At 36.6% G+C, this 20,380-nt stretch overlaps 3 protein-coding genes across 3 annotated transcripts; all 3 read left to right on the forward strand.

The window, feature by feature from the left end:
- The first annotated feature begins 3,537 nt into the window (after window positions 1-3,537).
- Window positions 3,538-7,317, forward strand: LOC103965602 (protein MCM10 homolog). The gene is made up of 11 exons (XM_009378678.3): window positions 3,538-4,012; window positions 4,248-4,428; window positions 4,521-4,595; window positions 4,757-4,994; window positions 5,081-5,205; window positions 5,765-5,798; window positions 5,896-5,942; window positions 6,075-6,215; window positions 6,464-6,528; window positions 6,613-6,685; window positions 6,780-7,317. The coding sequence occupies exons 1-11, from the start codon at window positions 3,922-3,924 to the stop codon at window positions 6,943-6,945; spliced, it is 1,236 nt and encodes a 411-aa protein (XP_009376953.2). The 5' UTR covers window positions 3,538-3,921; the 3' UTR covers window positions 6,946-7,317.
- A 4,223-nt stretch (window positions 7,318-11,540) lies between these two features.
- Window positions 11,541-14,760, forward strand: LOC103965603 (rac-like GTP-binding protein ARAC3). The gene is made up of 7 exons (XM_009378679.3): window positions 11,541-11,798; window positions 12,729-12,816; window positions 12,902-13,011; window positions 13,116-13,179; window positions 13,860-13,924; window positions 14,078-14,143; window positions 14,242-14,760. Exons 1-7 carry the CDS (start codon window positions 11,700-11,702, stop codon window positions 14,344-14,346), a joined length of 597 nt encoding a protein of 198 aa, XP_009376954.1. The 5' UTR covers window positions 11,541-11,699; the 3' UTR covers window positions 14,347-14,760.
- A 1,310-nt stretch (window positions 14,761-16,070) lies between these two features.
- LOC103965620 (ubiquitin-conjugating enzyme E2 28-like) lies at window positions 16,071-17,456 on the forward strand. Its single transcript, XM_009378693.3, has 4 exons — window positions 16,071-16,318; window positions 16,495-16,622; window positions 16,909-17,013; window positions 17,160-17,456. The coding sequence occupies exons 1-4, from the start codon at window positions 16,249-16,251 to the stop codon at window positions 17,301-17,303; spliced, it is 447 nt and encodes a 148-aa protein (XP_009376968.1). The 5' UTR covers window positions 16,071-16,248; the 3' UTR covers window positions 17,304-17,456.
- Window positions 17,457-20,380: the final 2,924 nt, after the last annotated feature.

Consider the following 20,380-nt stretch of genomic DNA (forward strand, 5'->3'; position numbering starts at 1 on the left):
CAATCGAGCCATCTGCACGCCGTTTAATCTTGAAAACCCACTTGTTTGGCAATAAGTTCATGGCACAATGGTAAGGCACAAGAGTCCACGTACCACAGCATTGCAAGGCACTGAATTCTTGAGCCATTGCATTCCTCCATTCTTTATGCTTTATGGCCTGACTAAAACATGTTGGTTCTGCCACCAGAGTGTCAGTATTAACATACAAAGCATATTTCGGGTTTGGCTTTTGTATCCCAGCTTTAGACCGAGTGGTCATAGGATGGATGAGAGGGGGGTCAGGAATTAGCACGGGATGACAGAGTTGTGACGGAGTCGGGTTCACAGGGACAGCAGCAACTATTTCTTGCTCATCTTGGTTTGGGAGAGGTTCACGAGAACTGGAAATGGGGGCAAGATTGGGAGTAGGAGCAGGTGATTCATTTAGTGGTGGAGTATCTGGGAACCTAGTTGTAGTGGCGGGTTGGACATTGGGTGGGGCTAGACTGTGGTTAGTTGGTGTACCAGGGAGAGGATCTGAAAAATGAAAAAGAAGCTCAGAGGATGGAGAGATACCTTTTGTGCAGACGTTTTCCTTGAGAGATGTAAGTTCCTGGAAGGGAAAGGAATCCTCATCGAATAATACATGGCGAGACAAATACACTCGTCTCGTGGATAAATCCAAACACTTGTATCCTTGGTGATTCAACGAATATCCTAAGAAAACACATGACTTAGACTTGGGTTGAAGTTTGTGTTTGGCATAGGGTGTCAACCAAGGAAAACATTTACACCCAAAGACTTTAAAGGATGCATAAATCGATTTTCGATGAAATAGCTTTTCATATAGAGATTTGTTTGACAAAACCTTAGTTGGTAGCCTATTAATTAGATATGTGGCTGTCAAACAGGCATCAAACCAATATTTGTCAGGGATGTGGGCATGGGAAAGCATGACAACACTAGTTTCGACTATGTGGCGATGTTTTCGTTCTGCCATTCCATTTTGCTCAGGATGTTTAGGGCATGAAAACCGTTGGGAAATACCTTGAGTTGCAAGAAACTGTTTAAAGGCTTGACTCTTATACTCACCACCTTCATCACATTGAAGGGTTTTAATGAATGTGTTAAACATTTTTTCAACCTGCGCCTTAAATGTAACAAAAATGCCAAAAACTTCAGATTTGTTTTTCATGGGCAAAATCCAAGAATAGCGAGAATAATCATCGACAAACAAAACATAATAGCGAAAACCTTCAATTGATAAAACTGGTGAACACCACACATCGGAATGCAAAAGTTCCAAAGGAGAGTGAGACACAGACTCAGACTTGCTAAAGGGAAGTTTGGTACTCTTGCCCAAAGGACAAGAATCACAAAACATTACATCGGCAGTACCATGACTTGGTACTTGATTATTTGAAATTAAAAACTTAATAATTGAAGACGCAGGATGACCAAGACGAGAATGCCATTTTTTTGGCTGAGACTCTAACACCTAAGAACGTTGAAATAGGATACTGGGATAATCCACCGCCACCTGGAAATGGGTATAACCCATTCTCACATCTCCCTTGGAAAAGCGTCTTCTGGGTCTTGAGGTCCTTGACAAGGAAAAAATTAGGAAATATTAGTAGGTAGCAATGGTTATCAAGAGTGAATTTATGGGCAGAAATAAGGCTGGTGGAGGCGGATGGACAATGAAGGATATTGTTTAGTTCAAATGAGCAAGCCTTAGTACTGATTTTATTCGAACCATAATGTTTAATGGAAAGGCCAGTATCATTACCTACACCACCGATATTCTCATTACCATTGTACTCCTTTGGATTTACCAGATTTTGAATATCAGGAGTGACATGGGCATTAGCTCCTGTGTCCAGTAACCAGGTGCCATTTTGTTGTCGATTCAAAGTAATTGGTGAAGAGGCCATAGCAGTAAGACGTTTGGTTGGAATACGTCCTTCATAAGCACCATTCATGCGCTGATAACAATCTAAAGCAGGATGGCCAGGCTTACCACAAATTTGACAAGTGATTCGCTCTCCACTTGTATTGAAGCGTTCCCCATTAACGGCAGGATTACGCTGATACCTCGATTGGACGGAAAGCCACCACGTCCATTTCCACGAGAACGTCCACCACGTCCTCTTGCAGCTACAAAAGCATTGACTGGAGTAGCTTCCACCACAGGTACAGCTTGTTCCATCATGCGCCTCTCCGTGGTCAAAAGGAGGGCTTCAAGGGTTGGGTACGTGATCGGAGTATCACATGCCTGAGCTGCATTGACAGTCATCTCGAATGCAGGTCCAAGGTTATTAAGAATAATTTGAACCAGTTCATTATCACTTACTGGTTGTCCGGCGAGAGCAAGATTATCGGAAATAGCATTGACACGATCCAAGTAATCAGCTACTGAGAGATCGCCTTTTTTGGTCAGGAGCAATTCATTGCGCAGAAAGAGAATGCGATTCTGAGAAGTGGATGCGTAACGCTGCTCAAGAGCCTCCCATGTCGCACGAGATATGCGTTTGCTGGCAACAGTTGCTAGAACGGAAGCAGTCAGCGAGCCATTGATCCAACTCAGAACCATTTGATCGCGTTGCACCCATGTAACATACTCCGGATTGACAGCAGTATTTCCAGCCAAGTGTTTCGGAGGACAGTCCAGAGAGCCGTCGACGAAACCCATCAGGTCACGACTCTTCAGTATTGGCAAAATTTGCGCCAACCATAGAGGATAGTTGGCACGATCAAGCTTAATATTCACTATGGTAGTCATGGAAGAGGAGAAGGGATTGACAAATGAAGTTGCAGGAGGGGGAAGAATAGGGTTGATATTATTAGTTTCAGCCATGGAAACAGTGATGCGGAAGAAAAAAAAAACAAGGATCTTTTGTCGTTAGACAGAAAGGCTCAATACCATGATAGAATTTTTGATCTGAATAAATAATTCACACACACTTACAGGCCTTACGGGAAGGCTTTGTTATATACACTACAACATACAAACTTTACAATTTAAAATACAAGTGACTGCACGCCACACATGCAGCAGCACACAACAGCACTCGGAGCAATAGCACAGCAATAATAAAATGTCCTCCCTGCTGTCCATGAGTCAGCAATCACATGTCCTTCTTGCTGTCTTTCCTTTATGGCAATGATGACTATAGAGCTGGATTCTTGTAACTCGGACTTGGTCTAACAGTTGGGAGGGAGTAAAGGATTTATCAAATTTGTTTTAAACAAAGGAAGCAGAGGAAGAAAGCGGTCTTGGACTGTTTTGCTTATGCAAGTGTTGCAATCTTTGACTTAACCTTAGTTCTGTTTGATCGATACGACTATAATGAGGTTAGAAATGCTTTGAGTATATCACTGAACAAGCTTTGTTGATATGGTGTCGTCAACTTCTTAATCAGTTTTTAAATTCAGTTAAAATTGAACTGGGAATACTGAAATACCGAAAACATTTCAAGAATTCCGAAAATTAGGAATACCGAAATTTCAGTTTGAAATTGGTCTTCAAATTCTCGTCCCTAAAATTTTCGATTTGAGATTTGAAATTTCATTTTTAATTTAGGATCTCATACCGAATCACCCCTAACTATGGCTGTGCCTCAAATTGTGTGGAAGGCAGTAGGAAAACTTTGGAAGGGGAACGTGGATTCTAATAAAAATTTCAATTCGTTCGAAAAAAAAAATTCCAATCAATAAATGGTAAACATGTTTTCAAATAGTATTTCAGAGCACGTTCGCGTAGCTTCCAAGTTCGCGTTCCCTCCAAAAAATTGAAACTCTCCCTCCAAAGCCCTCCCAAACCCTTCTCCAAAAAAAAGAATAGAAAAAGCCCTCTCAAAACTCGAGACAATCTGCAAATAAGACCGACTGCAACAAAAATCACAGACGCGGAAGACGGAAGGAGAGAGAGAAATCAAAACCATGTCAAAACGTCAGGATGACCTCGATCTCCTTCTATCTCTTCAAGACAGGGTTTTGGAAACCCCTCCTGGTTCACCTTCCCATTCGCCAGGTATATATTAACCTCCCTAATTATTTGGGTTGCTCATTTTCGCTATGAATCTTCAAATATCGACATTGGTATCTCTCCATTCATTGAAAAATTTAATGGGTATCTCCCAATTCATTGAAATGCTTAATGGGTTATCTCTCAATTCCTTGAAAATTTTAATGGGTCCCTTCAATTTTCTGAAATGTTTGATGGGTGTTTCTCAATAGCTTCATTTTTTGTAATTTTAATTTTGCAGGGTACCTATCGAACGATGAGCTGCGGAGCCAAAGAGGGCCGGCGGACATGTCCGTGTTCAGGGAGGCTGTTGAGGACTGCCTTGATTACCAACCCAAACCGGTTCAGAAGGCTGGCAAGTTGAACCGGCCCAATGCCTCAACTGATCCAGAAGTGGAGAAGTTTTCGGGCTTGCGTATCAGGTAGCTTATAAGTACCATTCACAGCGCCAGAATTAATGTGAAGAACCATTGATGTTGAGTTTGATTTAGGAATTTTCATTCTTTGGGTGCAGGAAGCAGTTGGTAACTCCCTTAGAGCTTAGTGATCACTTTTCAGACATTCGTTTTGTTCGGTTGTCCGCCATAAAGTAATCTTCTTTCTTTGCATTATTTTTGTATGTTTTCGTATTGTTTGAATGGATAGTTGGAAATACATTCTTTCTTTTAGAAACCAAATGGGTTTGCTTTTAAAGTTGTATCCCCATGATGGTTCAATTGGGTTGTGATATTTTACATGGGATTTTTCTAGGAATTCGTTGCGTGGGGATACACTTACAGGATGTTGGGCAACTGCGGGAGTGTTGACCGAGAAGGGGATTCCAAGAACTAGTTCAAACGGGAAGAGTTATTGTATATGGAAACTCGGGTGTCTGGATGAAGATACCATTTCTGTTTTCTTATTTGGTGATGCTTATGAGACTTACTTCAAAGAGCAGGCTGGAGTGGTTTTCGCTCTGTTTAATTGCGCCGTACGCAAGGACGCGCTGGTATTAAATTGTCAGGCTGTTTTTTTATTTTATGAACTTTTCCTTCTTATATCATCAAAGATGACTGTTTTGATGCGTTTATGCAGGGTGGTGGTTTTTCTTTGAGCGTGTATTCAGCCAATCAAATGCTGAAGATGGGCACTTCAGTTGATTATGGAGTTTGCAAAGGGAAAAGGAAGGATGGAATGGCTTGTACTGTAGTCTTAAACAAGTATGTTACATGCTGTTCTTTGATCATCTTTTTTCGAACACAGATGGTTATAGTGAGTAATTACTGCCATCTGACTGTTATCTTCAGTAAAAAATTGAGCTATATAAATCATCTTGAATCTTGAGCAAGGGCACGTAAGTGCTGACATGTAGAACTTCGTCAAGATGATAACTGCATAAAAAGTTGCATCAGATAGAAGTTTATATATATACACACTTACCAGATCAGATATGTAACCAAGTAGAACAGTAATATTTTTCTAAACCACGAGCAACTCTGTATGGTGTCTTCAAACACTATCCATGCCTCTATTGTTTTTCCACCCATTTGATTTTTGAGATTCGCTTTGGGAACTATTATTGGCACTCCAAAAGTCTAATTGTGCACTTCTCATAAGAGTATTTTTCTTTCTATATATAGAAAGTTTGGAGTGCACAATTAGATCTTGGAGTGCCAATAGCAATTCCCTTTTTGTGTCATTATTTGCATCTATACTTCAGTAGTTTCTGTACCAATTATTTCTTGATGTTTTTAACATTGATTTCTCTTTTTATCTCAGACGTCGTGGGATATATTGTAAATTTCATAAATCAGTAAGCAATTTAACGCCTTAATCTTTGTTTGCCTGATCTTATCCGTTTTGAAGGCAAACTTACCGACTGATATTCCTATTTTCTCTCATCTCTTCAGAAAGAATCACAGAAATATTCCTCAATGCGAACTGAGCTCAATGGGGGGTAGGTTTTCAAATTATCTGATTCTCTTTAACCCAGACTTCACATTTGTGTTATGCTAGGAACCCTTTCTGTTTTGGTTTCTTCAAGTTGGTGCTACAATTTGTTTGCTTATATATATTCTAATGCTACCAGGAACTTGAGAACAGCATTTCGGAGTCCCTCTAACTCAGAAGGAATTTATTTGGTTGATCCTCTATCTAACAAAACAAACTCAGGCAAAACTAAGCAGCCACTGAAGCTACTATCCGTGGAGGGGCTAAAGAAGGCACTAAGGTTTGTCATGGATAGCATAGGATTTACATATAAGTGTGTGTGTGGGTAGAAGCAATGCACCATGCTCTTTAGTCGCCAATGGTACAATGCCTTGTCATCTTATAAACTTTATGTTAATCCACCATCGTTTAGAGACAGGAGAATAGAATTACTTTCACATATACACGAACATCTACGACATGCAATTTGTTTATATAATTACTTTCAGAATTATGTCAAATGGTTTGATTAGTGCCTTATATGAACAGCAATGGAAGTAAAGTGACTACAAATACACACTCCCAAGGATTAAGGTTCCTGGCGGCGGTCACAGGTAAGTGTACGATGATATGATCCTTCTGTGCTCTTGTTGGCAGTGTTTTGCACATTTTTCTCATTAGATATGTTTACAATGCAGGGAAGACAGATCCAAAAGACGTCCTCAAAGAGTCAAAATTGCAAAGCAAACAAACCTCCAGCGTAGAGAAGAGGTGATTCATACATTAAATTATTCTATAGTATTATAATTAGTACTTGTAACTTGCTCTTCTTCCTTGTCACTGAAGATTTGTTATCCTTCCTCAGGAAACCATCTTCTACAAGCATGGATCCATCAGCAGTCATCAGAAACCAGCAACTGGGTGCGAAAAGAATGAAAACCGAAAAGGAGAATAATTTGACAAGCAAAACAAAGCCAGCCACAGTAAAGATGATGGAGTTGCATTACATAAGCTCGGACGAAGGATTCTGAGCCTTATTTGCAGTAATTCTAAACGTCTTGGCTAAATTAATGTCGAGTTTGAATTCTTGGGACGTAAGTGCGCATGAACAACTATACGGGTGATTCCGCTCTCAGTTCAAAGTAGGAAAAGACCAAGAAGATCCAGCACCAAGGAATGGAGCTAGCAAGATTCCTAGAGCTGTCTGGTTTGGTCACTGAAGATCTGCAACAAAGTTTTGTAAGATTCTTGCCAATACATGTAGCTGTTCAATCTTTTAAAGTTAATTTAAAATTATAGAGTATATTCCAACCTGACATTTAATTGTTTATTAGTGTTAACAACAATGAGAGAATTGTACTAGTTATTTATTTATTTTGCCAATCAGGAGCAATTTGTCTTAATTTATAGGTACAAGTGGTCAAATAATTTGCTGTTTCAAACTTTCCTAAATTTTCCATCATGTGCTGCACTGTGTTGCCTTGAAAACTTGGAGAAAGATTGAAAATTGTATATGCTTCTGTAGTACGTTTGTTTATTTGATTGAGAATTCTTTGCAAGACAAGCAAGTGGTAAAATTCATGAGATTTTTAAACTATTCTAAGTTGCAGTAATGAGATTCAAACTTGAATGTAAAGAAGCGTGCAGACTGCCATGATCAATTGGTCTAAACCGACGTTTACGTCGAAATATCATATAATGTAATGTCATTGAGGGTCACAATTCCAGCACGTTGGTTGACATTTTTCTAGGTCATCACATGCTAAGCAAATTACAAATTAATCATGTGTAATTTTCGTGGATAAAAGTCTGGACAAATCATGTCAATTTAAATTGATTAGTCTTAATTATAGGTGAGGGGACCAAGGTCTCTTGAGAATGACATTTTTCAGTATGTCTAGAACATGAAGTGGTATATCACGTTTTAATATAAACGTGGTGAGATATTTGTATTAAAAAATTAACAACTTAAAAAATGAAACTTTTTCTCTACTTATATAATAACACGTGGTGTACCATATGTGTTCTGGGCAGAATTAAAAATTTCTCCTTTAAAAGGAGATAGATGTAAAGATAAAGATGTTGATTGGAGAGTGGGAGTGGGAGCCTTGAGGAGGATGGTTAGTCATTCATGCACATGCACTCATGGACTCCCCCATGTGCTACTCAATTTTGTATTGATTAGCATTTTAATTGTATTAGGCTTAGTTAAATAATTAGATAATTGGGATTTTCCACACAGTTTTGTATTTATTAATGGACGTTTAGTAAAGCATCTTCCTCTTTTCTTTTTTCCTTTTTTTTTTTTTTGTATAAATAAGGACAATCTTCCTTCACTTAAATTGATAGGGACTCAAACTTAGGGTTTGGTCACCCAGACAATTGGTAGCTAGTGTTGTAACCTTGTCACTACATTTGTCTTGTTAGGCAACGTGTTTTCTAAATCTCGTTGTTTGAACAAGAACATGTTACAGATGTCGGTGAGATTTGAACTCAAGATCTATACCACAAAAGACCGATATTTAAATGCCGCTATAAAACCAGAAAACTTGGTTGAAATGAGAATCATGGACGTTGCTCCTTATATGGACTCAAATGGGACATCAGATTGTTTTTTATTTTCTTGACTTGAAGGCAGGAAGGAATCGCAACAAAACAACAAACAGAACAAAGCAAATGAACATCTATTGTGGAGCTGGTAATTAATTAATTAACTAAAGCATTGATAAAGAATGCTCATCTACTTCTTTTTCTTTACCCTCCCCACGTTGTTCTCACTAATTTATCTTTCATCCTTTTTTTAATAATTAATTATTTTGTCAAACATTGGTTAATTTAGCTTAATCTATGAAGTGCCATGATAAGGCGGGCCTGCAACAAAACTATATGGTAATATATCAAATATTATTTTTTAAAATGTGTGTATATATCTTTCAATAAGTATGATGAAGTGGGTGGACTGGCTATTAACCGTTCAACCACCAAGAATTTATTAAAAGGAGTTGCTTGGTTGCACAGCCCATGAGCATGATGGGTCAGGTCAATAAACTGAATGCCAAGGACCGTTCTCACCATGTCAACCAGTTAAATCCATTTTCTATCGGGAAGTGATTTCTGCACTCATTTTTATTTCCGTATTCTTCTGTTATTTTGAGCCTTACGATTTAATAAATCGGAAAAGAATCAGTTAACGAAAACAAGAGAAAGAGTGCAGCAGGAGAAACCGAGTGTGATCACTACCCTCTGTTTTAGTTTTCTAGCTACTCTGCTTTTTCTCCTCATAATTAGTACACATAATATTTGGTCACCTTGAAAGCCAAGGATCCCTACAACCTTATCTCCACCTAATTAGGTATTTTCCATATCTTTGCTTCAGAAGAAAGCATGGATGGTACTCTCAACATCTTCCAGTAGGATCACATGAAACCATAAAACTTGTCAACATCCATCCTTGATGCAAATTGAACACATGCATTCAGATCTCAATACATTCATACCCATCTTACTCTTCTTCTTTAATCATGTAACCAACCTATCTGCAATGAACACTAAGATATCTACTTCTTATCTCCCCTTCACATTACTGTACTGAAAAATGGAATGTAAAGGAGTTTCGGTTCACTCAGTTAAATGGGGATATTTTACATAAATTTTAGTTCCTTACTTTGTACATAAAGATTATTAAAAAATAAATTTAAAATAATTTTTTTTTCTTAAAATAACTTAAAAAATAAAATTATGTCGAATATCCTAATTTAGTTTTATGAACATTTTAACCTAAAAATTTTTAGGTTCTGATAAATATTGAAAAATCACTAAACCGACATCTTGAAACTCGTGAAACACTATGAAAGAATATGAAACACATGAAATAAATTTTTTTTAAATTACTTTATTCCTTATATTTAAATTTGAACCGTTAGATTTTTTTTGTAACTCTTGGATTTGATCATATTAGACCTTATCCGTTGGATTCAATGAATTTATAAATATAAAACTATAAAAAAAATACACATATACAGTGGACCAGCCCACTAACCCAAGAGGGAATCAGGCCCTAAATTTGCCCCATAAATGAGTTTGGAGTTAAAACTCATATTCGTCCCAAGGGTTGGAGCAAGTTGGGAAGGTTTAGAGCTTCAAATTTGAGTTTTAGTCCAAGGTTAGAGTAGAACTTAGAATGATATAAAATTGCTTATTAATATTTCGAATTTGGATATTGAAGTCAATTTCCCAAAGATATTTTTTTAAATGAAAAAGAAACAGAGAAAGGAAGAGGGCTAGAGATTTTTAGGGTTTACAACCCCACATGCAAATTCTGGTACCAATTTGCATGGTACACAACCCACATTAAGAAACACAGAAGAAATGAATCAAGCCATAACTACATGACAGCATCAACCTCAAAATAATATTCTTTTGTTTCCCCAATTAGTCAATGACGGTAGAAAAAAGATATGAACTAAAAAGTTAATTCATGTCATCTCTGTGATTTTCTTTTGAATCACTTGAATTAGAAGGTACTCAAGAAGGCAAAAGAGGTGGTTTGGTTGGTGGAGTTTTACTGAGTTAGAAAGAAAGGTTGGGAAACTAGAATTGGAACTTTGAGGACAACATTTGGTGTGTAACAGTACAGCGACACGTAATATTACTAATTTATGTGCTAAAATATAAGTGGAAGACTAAATTCATATATTTAAAGGGGTTTTTGAACTTTAGTCCTTGAAGAAAATTAAAATTCAACAAAAACCTAGTGTTAGATTGGATATTAATTTTAGTCCTCTAATGTGTACTTAATTCAAATTTATATTATATTTTTGTTTTAATATTTAATAGATATCTTGTTTAATGTCATTACATTAAAATTAAAATTATATATTATTATACACATTTTAATTCATTATATTTATTTTACTTCCTCTAATTAGTGTACCTAAATATCTGTATCATAATATATTTTACTAAATTAGTGTATCGAAATGTCCGTACCTAAATATATTGTAATGAATTAGTGGCACATAAGAAAATATGCAAAAACATAAGTGTACCAAAAAATTATGTACCTAAATATATGATACTAAACTAGTGTACCGAAATGTCGGTACCTAAATATATTATAATAAACTAATGTATCGAAATGTCCTTACCTAAACTTATTATACTAACCTAATGTACCGAATGTTCGTATCTAAATATATTGTAATGAATTAATGGCATATAAGAAAATGTGCAAAAACATGTGTACCGAAAATCTTTACAAAAATATTTTCTTATATAAGATACTTACCATAATGAGAATTAAAATTTATAATATTTTCATAAAATTATTAACATAATAAAAAGAGAAACATTTAATATATTGACATTAAATAGAGTCTAGGACTAAAATCAATTTTTAATCTTGTATAAGATATTTTTCTAAACTTCATTTTACTTAAGGATTAAAATCTAGTTTTCTATATTTTAAACCTATCTATAATATCATACATGTTATACGACAACGTAACAGTTACGCACAACTTCCAAAATTTACTGATATGGGATGTTTAGTCATTGAGGCACACCGTAACACATTAATATCATACTCTTCTATTATAGCTGGCAAGAGCTGGCTCCTTTTAGGCTCAACCCCTTTCACCTTTCCCTTCCATCTCTCTCTCTCTCTCTGGGTCTCAGTACTTGCCTGGATTGTGGGGTTAAGAAATCAGAAACCTCTGCTGGAATTTGGATCAGGGTTTTTGAGGAAGCACAAGTAGAAGAAGGAAGAGGCAGAGGTGGGTGGAAAATGAGTGCCTCCAGGTTCATAAAGTGTGTCACGGTTGGGGATGGAGCTGTGGGAAAAACCTGTATGCTCATCTCCTACACCAGCAACACTTTTCCTACGGTAAAGTTCTCTTGTTTTCTTCCTTTTCTGTTTGGTTGCTGAGAAAGTGAAGGAAAAGATGTGAAAAGTTTGAGTCTTTGATGTTTGTCTTTAGATGGGTTTGCTTAGCTGAGACTTGTAGGGTTTTCTGGTTGCTCAATTTGGGTATGCTGCAAGTTTCTTGCTTTTTGTTTGGTTTCCAAGAAAATGTGGGAGAAAGAAAGAAAAACTTGTTTTGTGTATTGTGTTTCATCATTTGGGTTTTCAGACAATCAGGAAATGAGAAGAAACTTGATTCACTTGATTTGATTGGGGTTAGTCGGTGTATTGTGAATAATTCATGCTAAATTCAACTTTCGATTTTAACACGAACAATTTACGGCTTTTAATTTAGTAGACTATTCTTTTCAACAATTTTCAACTTACCCTTTATTTGGTATGCAATGGTTAATGAAGAAATCAGAATTTCCATCAAGTTTGAGCCTTGTGCTTAAATTGAGATTTGCGGTGCAGAATTTTGTAAGAGGGTTTTCTTGGTTTTGTTCAGTTAAGTCTGACCCTTTCTATGATTTGCCATTCCTGATGAACCTGTGTTAAATTGTATCTCGCAACTAAGCCGAGTATTTGAGTTGAATATTGAGCTCCGAAAATGTTCATGTCTACAGATTTCTCTTTTTATGTTTTGTTTCATGTTCTTTCTGCAGCTCGGCTTACAGAATTCACTTATTGATCATAAATGTATGCCTGTTTAATAGAATATAGGATTGATTGCTTGGTGTAAAAATGTAACTTCGTAGAATTTCCTCATCACAATTTTGCATTTGCATCAATATGATTAAAGATTTCAAAATTTTGTTTTCATATGTTTATCCATGTATTACTGTATGAGATTGACTTTTCGAGAGATTGATTATGATTTGCTGTCTTTGATTACAATGTACTGGGGAGCAGGATTATGTGCCAACTGTGTTTGACAATTTCAGTGCAAATGTTGTTGTGGATGGGAGCACCGTCAATTTGGGGTTGTGGGACACTGCTGGTAAGTTCAAAACATAACAATATTCCTTCCTCATTGTTTCATCTTCTTCTAAAGCTTGGATCTAATTTTTTAATTTATGAAACAGGGCAGGAAGATTACAATAGATTAAGACCACTGAGCTATCGTGGGGCAGATGTCTTCCTACTTGCGTTCTCTCTCATAAGCAAGGCCAGCTATGAAAATGTTGCCAAGAAAGTAAGACTCTCATTTTCCGAGTTACCCTCCCTCCTTTCTTCTGCTATTGTTTGATGTCTAAGTTTGCTGATGAAGCTTTTATCTTTTCCTGTTTCAATGTTTAGTGGGTTCCCGAATTGAGGCATTATGCACCTAGTGTTCCAATTATTCTTGTTGGAACTAAGCTCGGTTAGACCTCTACCCCCTTGCTCTCCTTTGTTTCCTACTATGTATTTGTTAGTCGTGATTACTAGCACTTTCAATTTTAATTGCTCTATTATCTTATAGTTTTCTCCCTCTAGGTTTATAGCTTTTCCTGCTTATGATTACCTAATAGTTCTTGGTTGGATCCAGTAGAGTATCATTGCATATTTCAAGATCGAAAGGGATAGTCAAGTGCATCTTTGTTGTTGACTGTTTCTGTTTTTTGTTACACTGTCCAGGTTGCTTTCTTGTGCAGTCTAAACTTACCTTTTAGCTTTTTTAAGAATGTCAATAAATTCTTAATGGTAAAACCTTAGTAAAGGTTACAAGTTTAATTTTGAAGAACTCTTGTGACAGCTCTGTTTCTTTGTAACAAAACTAAATTGTTTATCAGGATATGTTCTTTGTAACCCTTTCAAATCAGCATCTATATATGTACATAAGTTGGATTTTACATGTGCATTTGGAAATGAAAAGATCTGTCTGATATTGGTATACTTAGTCTGGATCACCTCATCAGATCATGTCTTAGTTATGTTGCAGTAGTGATCTCATGTACTCTAATTCACATCATGTTATATTGCAGTAGCTTACTGGATCGACTTTTTATCTTTCCCCGTCATTCGTCCTTTGCTTTTCATGACTGCTAAATTTTCTTCTTGTAGATCTTCGGGATGATAGGCAGTTCTTTGTAGATCACCCTGGTGCAGTGCCAATTACCACAGCACAGGTACTTTCTAGTGGAACGAGTTTATAATCACAATATTTGTCACCTAACTATTTATCTTGTTATCAATCTGTTTTAACTAACTCAGACCAACTAATAGAATAAAGACCTGATTTTTCTACAATTCTGTTCTTCTCTTTTGGGTTCTTTTTGAAGGGAGAAGAACTAAAGAAGCTGATTGGGGCTCCAGTTTACATAGAATGCAGTTCAAAAACGCAGCAGGTTTGTAACTTTAATGCAAATCACGTGGACTGGCAGGGAAAGTATGACTTAGTCTTACACTGACATTGTTTGCGTTAAATGCGCCTTTGTGAGTGCAGAATGTGAAAGCAGTCTTCGATGCAGCCATTAAAGTGGTTCTCCAGCCACCGAAGCAGAAGAAGAAAAAGAAGAGAAAGGCACAGAAGGCCTGCTCCATATTGTGATTGTGGAAAGCATAATGTTGGGAAGAAAGTGCGGGGGAAGAAAGTGTGACTAATTAGTCATTTATCCATTTATCTCTCTCTGTCCTGTGTTATCTTTTTCCGTCTGGAGGAACCCCAGGGCTGGGAATTGTAGTTTCGACTGACAGATGTAGGAGCTCTCTTTACGTACGCATCCAAGTTATTTGTTTATGCTGTCTCAGCAGGGTTCTGATTTGTACATTAATGATTTGCATTACGTGTTTGGTAACATGCAGAAACCTCTTCTCAATGGGTTTGATTTCCTAATGTGTTGTCTCTATATACTACTCCTGTCATCTGATTTAGTACATTTCAAGCCTATATGTATTATATGAATCATGATATTTTTTCTTCTTTCAGTCTTGAATGTAAGATAGTGTGACTCTATTGTCAGGATTTCTCTCTCTCTCTCTCTATATATATATATATATGTATGTGTGTGTATAATGTATCTATGTGTCCATGTATGCTACATAAAAAGAGAAGTGACTTTGACACACTATTTTTAGCTTCTCGCGCACTTCTTTATTTCCAACCATTGGATTGAACAAATCAAACGAAATCAAGGGTCAGACTCAGAGTTAAGCAGGAGTGTGTCAGAGGCTAACCGTATTGCCAATTGTTCGGCCTCTCACAATTTCCACTACAAATGTATGCGCCTAAATTGACACGCGAATGGTTGCACATAATTGATGAATAACCAAGAACGAAAAAGGCAAAAAAAGAACGCAGAAAGAATCAAGAAGAAAAGGGGGAGGGGGATGTCATATCAAGGTCTTTATGTTAAAATTGTGCTTGTATTTCGTTTTGGAAGATTTTCCAAATCTTTTAATTCATACACCCATCAACTTCAACATTGTCCCACATTCTCAAGACGTGAACTGTTTGAGGCTAAAGCACGAATATCTTTTAATTCTTTTGGGTGGTAGGAAGCAGTAGCACCCACTCTCTACTCTCTTGCAATTGGAGTCCCTCGGTTGCCAATTCCCATGGCATCTAATTTCCATGGAAAATATTTTATCCAAAATTAAACAAATAATCAGGCCTTTCGGTGAAAATGACGTATGCTTATCCACACTCATTTTTACTTCTTACACAACCCTCTCAATTTTCGGCCGTTGAATCGATTAAATTAAAGATCAATGATAAAAAGTTAACAAGAGTGTGTGAGGTAAAAATGAGTGTGTGAATAACACTATCCTTTAGAATCCATCACCTTTTAGCCTTATTGCCAAAATCGTCACCTTCACTACTTGTTTTGCTCTTTTACGACATACGGAGAAGTTTTTTAGTATATTGTTTATATGAAAGAATTGATATATGAGGAAACGATATAATTGATGTATCTTGGATCCAAGATAGACTATAACATATGAAAAAATTGATATTATGTAACGGTGTGATAATCACGTTAAAAAGTTGTTCCAATTTCTGCATAACAAGTAGAGTAATCGAGTTTGCAACTAAATGCATTTCACAAAATGTAAAGAGTTGTGTAAACAGAATAATGACTAGAGATTTGTGACAGCAAATACAGGAATATTATCTTTGAATTTTTTGTATGTTTTTGACTCTCTTGATTCTATTTTTTATTATTTTATCATTTTTTTTTTGGAAGCGCCTCTCCTGATTCTTTTGCTTTGCAAGTTGCAACTTTTATTTCTAGAACTGATTCTGTTCCCACTTTCAACAGCCCAGATAAGTATTCATGAACCTCTCAGCCTCCACCACCACCACTACCCCTTCCATTAAATACACGTCCACCTCCTCCTAACACTTTGCAGGCTCTGATTAATCGATTGCAGTCCTTTTTTGCAAACCATCATTCTGTTCCATTTCTTGAATACTCTAAAAAAGCTTCAGTTTTGGAAGTGGTTGAATTCAATGGCCTCAAAGAGAATATTAAAGGAGCTCAAGGACTTGCAAAGAGATCCACCAACTTCATGTAGTGCAGGTAAAAGAAAGGAAGGAATTATTTGAATTTTTCTATTTGAGCGGTATTCTAGTCTGAACTATGGGTAAGGAGTAGACACACTGTTCTAACCAACTTGCATACATCCAAGTACGAAGAAGAGAAGAAATTAGTAGTATTTGTAAATTTTATGGTGTTTTTTCTTCTTCTTTTTTTAGGTCCTGTGGCTGAGGACATGTTTCATTGGCAAGCAACAATAATTGGTCCAAATGATAGCCCCTATTCTGGGGGTGTCTTCCTTGTGACTATCAATTTTCCACCTGATTATCCTTTCAAACCTCCTAAGGTATACAACAAGAAAAATTTCACTAAACTCTGTTCTTGCACAAGTTTGTGACCTTTCGGTGAAACGTTTTCTTGCAAGACTGTCTAGCAACATAAGATGTTTAAGTTCCAAACTATATGGTAAGATGTTTATATTGTTAGATTGTGAATATGAAAGATTAATCATATTGACTCTTACTGTTTAAATGTCTTATTTGGATTTACAATATGACAACATAAGTCCGACAACAAAAAATACCCAAGACCTTAGTCTTTCTAGCATCTGATTCAGTGAGAAACATCCGCAGGTTGCCTTCAAAACCAAAGTTTTCCATCCAAATATAAACAGTAACGGCAATATTTGCTTGGACATTCTCAAGGAGCAATGGAGTCCAGCACTCACCATATCGAAGGTACGAACACATATGATTTGAGTTTTCTGTTGACTCATATCTAAGCTTACTTGGAACCTTATTTACTTGAAACAAGTTTAAAACTCTAGTCTCACGTTATTGTTTTGATTGGAATCTAATTACTAATAATTACTTGATTAATGCAGGTTTTACTGTCCATATGTTCATTGCTGACGGATCCAAACCCTGATGACCCTCTTGTACCTGAGATTGCTCATATGTGCAAGTGTGACAAAGGCAAATATGAGTCAACGGCTCGGAGTTGGACCCAGAAGTACGCCATGGATTAATTGAGACCCTAATCTTGTTTAAGCGATTTGCCTCCTCTTTTTACTGTCAATAATTATTGCTTGTCTAATAAATATTGAGGCCCCATTACGTGTAATTTGAGCTCCTTTGCTTGATACGAATAGGGTGGTGCTATCCATATACCTACTTTTACATCTCACGGACTCTTCTTAATTTTCGGCGTTGAATCGAATAAATTGAAGAAAATTAATAAACAAGATTAATAAGGATGTGTGGGAGGTAACAATGAGTGTGTGAGATAGCTGCCAACTTTTTGTATTCTGCGTCACATTCAATAAATCTGATTAATGAAATAATCAAGATAAATTCTATTAGCAACTCGTGTTTGAAAGTTATTGATGACACATGTAGAAGAAGAGCATCCATAGAAGTTTCTCTTTGTAAGTGAGAGCCTTCCTCTCCGCGAGTGAGAGTTTTTCTCCCAAAGCTCAGTTTCCAACTTTAGCCGCCGGCCTTATTTCCGTATAGGGTCGGTGGCAACCCCTTCTCCTTGTTTTCTCCTTTCTTAATTTCTTTTGGTTTTCTCCTGTTTTCCTCCCTGCTTTTCTTGTCTTTCCACCCCAATTTGCCATTGAGCTTTTCGGCCATTAGATCTGATCTTATTTTCTCCATTCAACTCATCTACATATCCCTCATCCATCCACCCAACCATCTACATGTCCCTCATCCATACCTTCATTTGCATGTCATTTTGTCTTCCATGGATTCCATCTTTGTATCGATTGGCAATCATTTTTAGTCGGGATCTGTTGTGGCCCTTCAACGAGAAGGTGCATAGAGTTCCAATGTTCACATCGACTCGGGTGGTCGCGCCACCAATGGCGGATCCAAGATTTTAACATTGGGTGGTCCCAATATAAAAGCTCCAAAACAAATTAGACGAAAACAACATTGAACAAATAAACGGCAAACTACAACTTTTCATTCATAATCTTTTGTTCAAACAAACAAGCTAGAAATACTAATTTGTCCACGACGGGCTCTTGTACTTTGAAAACGTGTCATGATAATTCATTGTCATTACAAGAAAAAACATATTTATCAATTTAAACAAGTAAGCTATCATTTAACCATTGATCTCTCATTTTGTTGCAGAGTGGACTCTTAATGATATTCATGGGGGAAAATGCTCTCTATTGAAGCAGTTGCAACTGATAACACCAAAACCAATTCAACAAGTAAATACACATATTGAAATGCTCAATGCAACCCTTTTCCCACCATTTTCTTAGCAAGATCACTAATGCTTTGCAATTGAGAAAAGTCACTTCTCAAGCTTATAGAATGAATATAAACATCGAGTTGATCTTCAAGTGCCGATAGATCTTGCTTCGTAAAATCTTGAGGATACAATTGAGCAAGGCGAAGTAGCTTTGCTTTGTCAAAAGCTACAAAAGAATCATTTGGACTCAAACTAGCCAATCATATGAGCAATTCGGTACTTGTCTCATTGAAGCGATCATTTAACTCTGTAAATTGGGAATCGATGACAACAAAAAAGAGCCCACTTTGTAATGATGACGGTTGGTCTTTTTGTGAGCATTACAGCGTGACCTCCCTTGAGCTACATATGTCTCATTCATGTTAATAACCTTAATAATGTTGGACACAAAATACTGATACTTAGTCAACCAAATGATCAAACCCCTCATCATTCCTCATGTAGAGTAGTTGTTCTTTACATGTGTTGACTAAAGTCATTACTTTCACAATCTCTTGATCATTCTTTTGTAATGTTGTGAAAAATCATTTGTGATTCTCAATATAAATTTCATCAAAAATAGGAGAAACACTATCATTGGTGTCGTCATCAACAATCATTTCAAGCACATTAACCGCGGACGAAAAAATAGAAATCAAACTAATCAAAGTACCATAATGTGAATTCCATCTTGTAGTGTGAAGTCAAGATTTATTGTTTGGCTTCCCTTGTCAAATGTTGTAAATTGTACCACACATGCTCTAGTTAGTTTTAGGGTTAAAATGCTTCTTTTGGGATCATGCTACTGGAATTATCATTTCAAAAGCTTAAGTTCTCTCATCAAAGGTTTGTTCATACATATGCATTTGATGCCATTATTTCCATTTCATTCTGTTTAGTGGTTCTGTCTAGTCAAAATTTCTCGCTACTTTCCAGTTTGCTGGACACACACATTAAGACAACCCACATGGGTCATCTAATAACTTTTTCCCGAAATTGGATTTTCAACCCTAGATCTTTCCAAATTGACACATGGTTTTTCTTGTCCCCTTCTTGTCTGAAACTCAACCTTCTTTATAAGGACCATGCTAAGGTTAATTTGGTTTTTTGGGGTTTGAGATTGGAAAAGTTTTTTAGAGCTTTATTTTCATCTCCATCTCAGAGCTCCTAGAAGCATCAAGCATATTTTATGGGTAATGTTCTTCATTGAATATTTCTATACCCATCTTTGAATTTGCTTGCTTTTAATGGTTTCAATAGAACATGAACGAACAAGATCATTTTGAATTGAAGGAGCAATTAGCTTGAGATTTCTTGGAGCGTTATCCAACACAACCACCTTTATTTTCTCATCATGATCCGCAACGAATTGCAAGAGCTCTAAATAGTTACCTTTGTTGCTTGAAGTGTCACTTTCATCATGATCACAAAATAAAAGACCTTGTCGCAACAAAAATTTAGTGCAACGATTGACATATTCAAGCAAGTGCGATAAGCCACACGAAGTTATTCTAATTGTTTGATCACAACCGTTTCAATGTCTTTTGATTCATTAGATTACCCGTAATTCAACAGCTTTATTATGAAAACTACCAACTAGTCCTACATGTTTTTCAAAACATGTTGCTGCATGCTTCCAATTTTGAAAGCCTACCTCATTAAAGACATCATTGCCTGATTGTTCAAAGTTGACTTTGAACATATATCAACAAAAGCAAAATGCGGCATCTTTAGATATACTATATTCCAACCAATGAAAGTCATTTAACCAATTGTCAACGAACCGTCACTTCTTATTCAAATGCAAAGTGAATGGAAAATCATGATCTTTAGCTCTAAAAGGCTCCATCAGTATAT

This window comes from the organism of the source record quoted next, unplaced genomic scaffold (assembly GCF_019419815.1).
Source record: "Pyrus x bretschneideri cultivar Hongxiangsu unplaced genomic scaffold, Pyrus_bretschneideri_v1 Contig7, whole genome shotgun sequence".
Taxonomy (NCBI): domain Eukaryota; kingdom Viridiplantae; phylum Streptophyta; class Magnoliopsida; order Rosales; family Rosaceae; genus Pyrus; species Pyrus x bretschneideri.

Excerpts from the sequence above, each read along its gene's own strand:
- LOC103965602 (XM_009378678.3), top strand. The coding sequence starts at position 3,922 with ATGTCAAAACGTCAGGATGACCTCGATCTCCTTCTATCTCTTCAAGAC. Across the intron at positions 5,206-5,764 it reads TGTACTGTAGTCTTAAACAA|ACGTCGTGGGATATATTGTA; the intron begins GTATGTTACATG and ends TTTTTATCTCAG. Across the intron at positions 6,686-6,779 it reads ACCTCCAGCGTAGAGAAGAG|GAAACCATCTTCTACAAGCA; the intron begins GTGATTCATACA and ends ATCCTTCCTCAG.
- LOC103965603 (XM_009378679.3), top strand. The coding sequence starts at position 11,700 with ATGAGTGCCTCCAGGTTCATAAAGTGTGTCACGGTTGGGGATGGAGCT. Across the intron at positions 11,799-12,728 it reads CCAGCAACACTTTTCCTACG|GATTATGTGCCAACTGTGTT; the intron begins GTAAAGTTCTCT and ends ACTGGGGAGCAG. Across the intron at positions 13,180-13,859 it reads TCTTGTTGGAACTAAGCTCG|ATCTTCGGGATGATAGGCAG; the intron begins GTTAGACCTCTA and ends TTCTTCTTGTAG.
- LOC103965620 (XM_009378693.3), top strand. The coding sequence starts at position 16,249 with ATGGCCTCAAAGAGAATATTAAAGGAGCTCAAGGACTTGCAAAGAGAT. Across the intron at positions 16,319-16,494 it reads ACCAACTTCATGTAGTGCAG|GTCCTGTGGCTGAGGACATG; the intron begins GTAAAAGAAAGG and ends TTCTTTTTTTAG. Across the intron at positions 16,623-16,908 it reads ATCCTTTCAAACCTCCTAAG|GTTGCCTTCAAAACCAAAGT; the intron begins GTATACAACAAG and ends AAACATCCGCAG.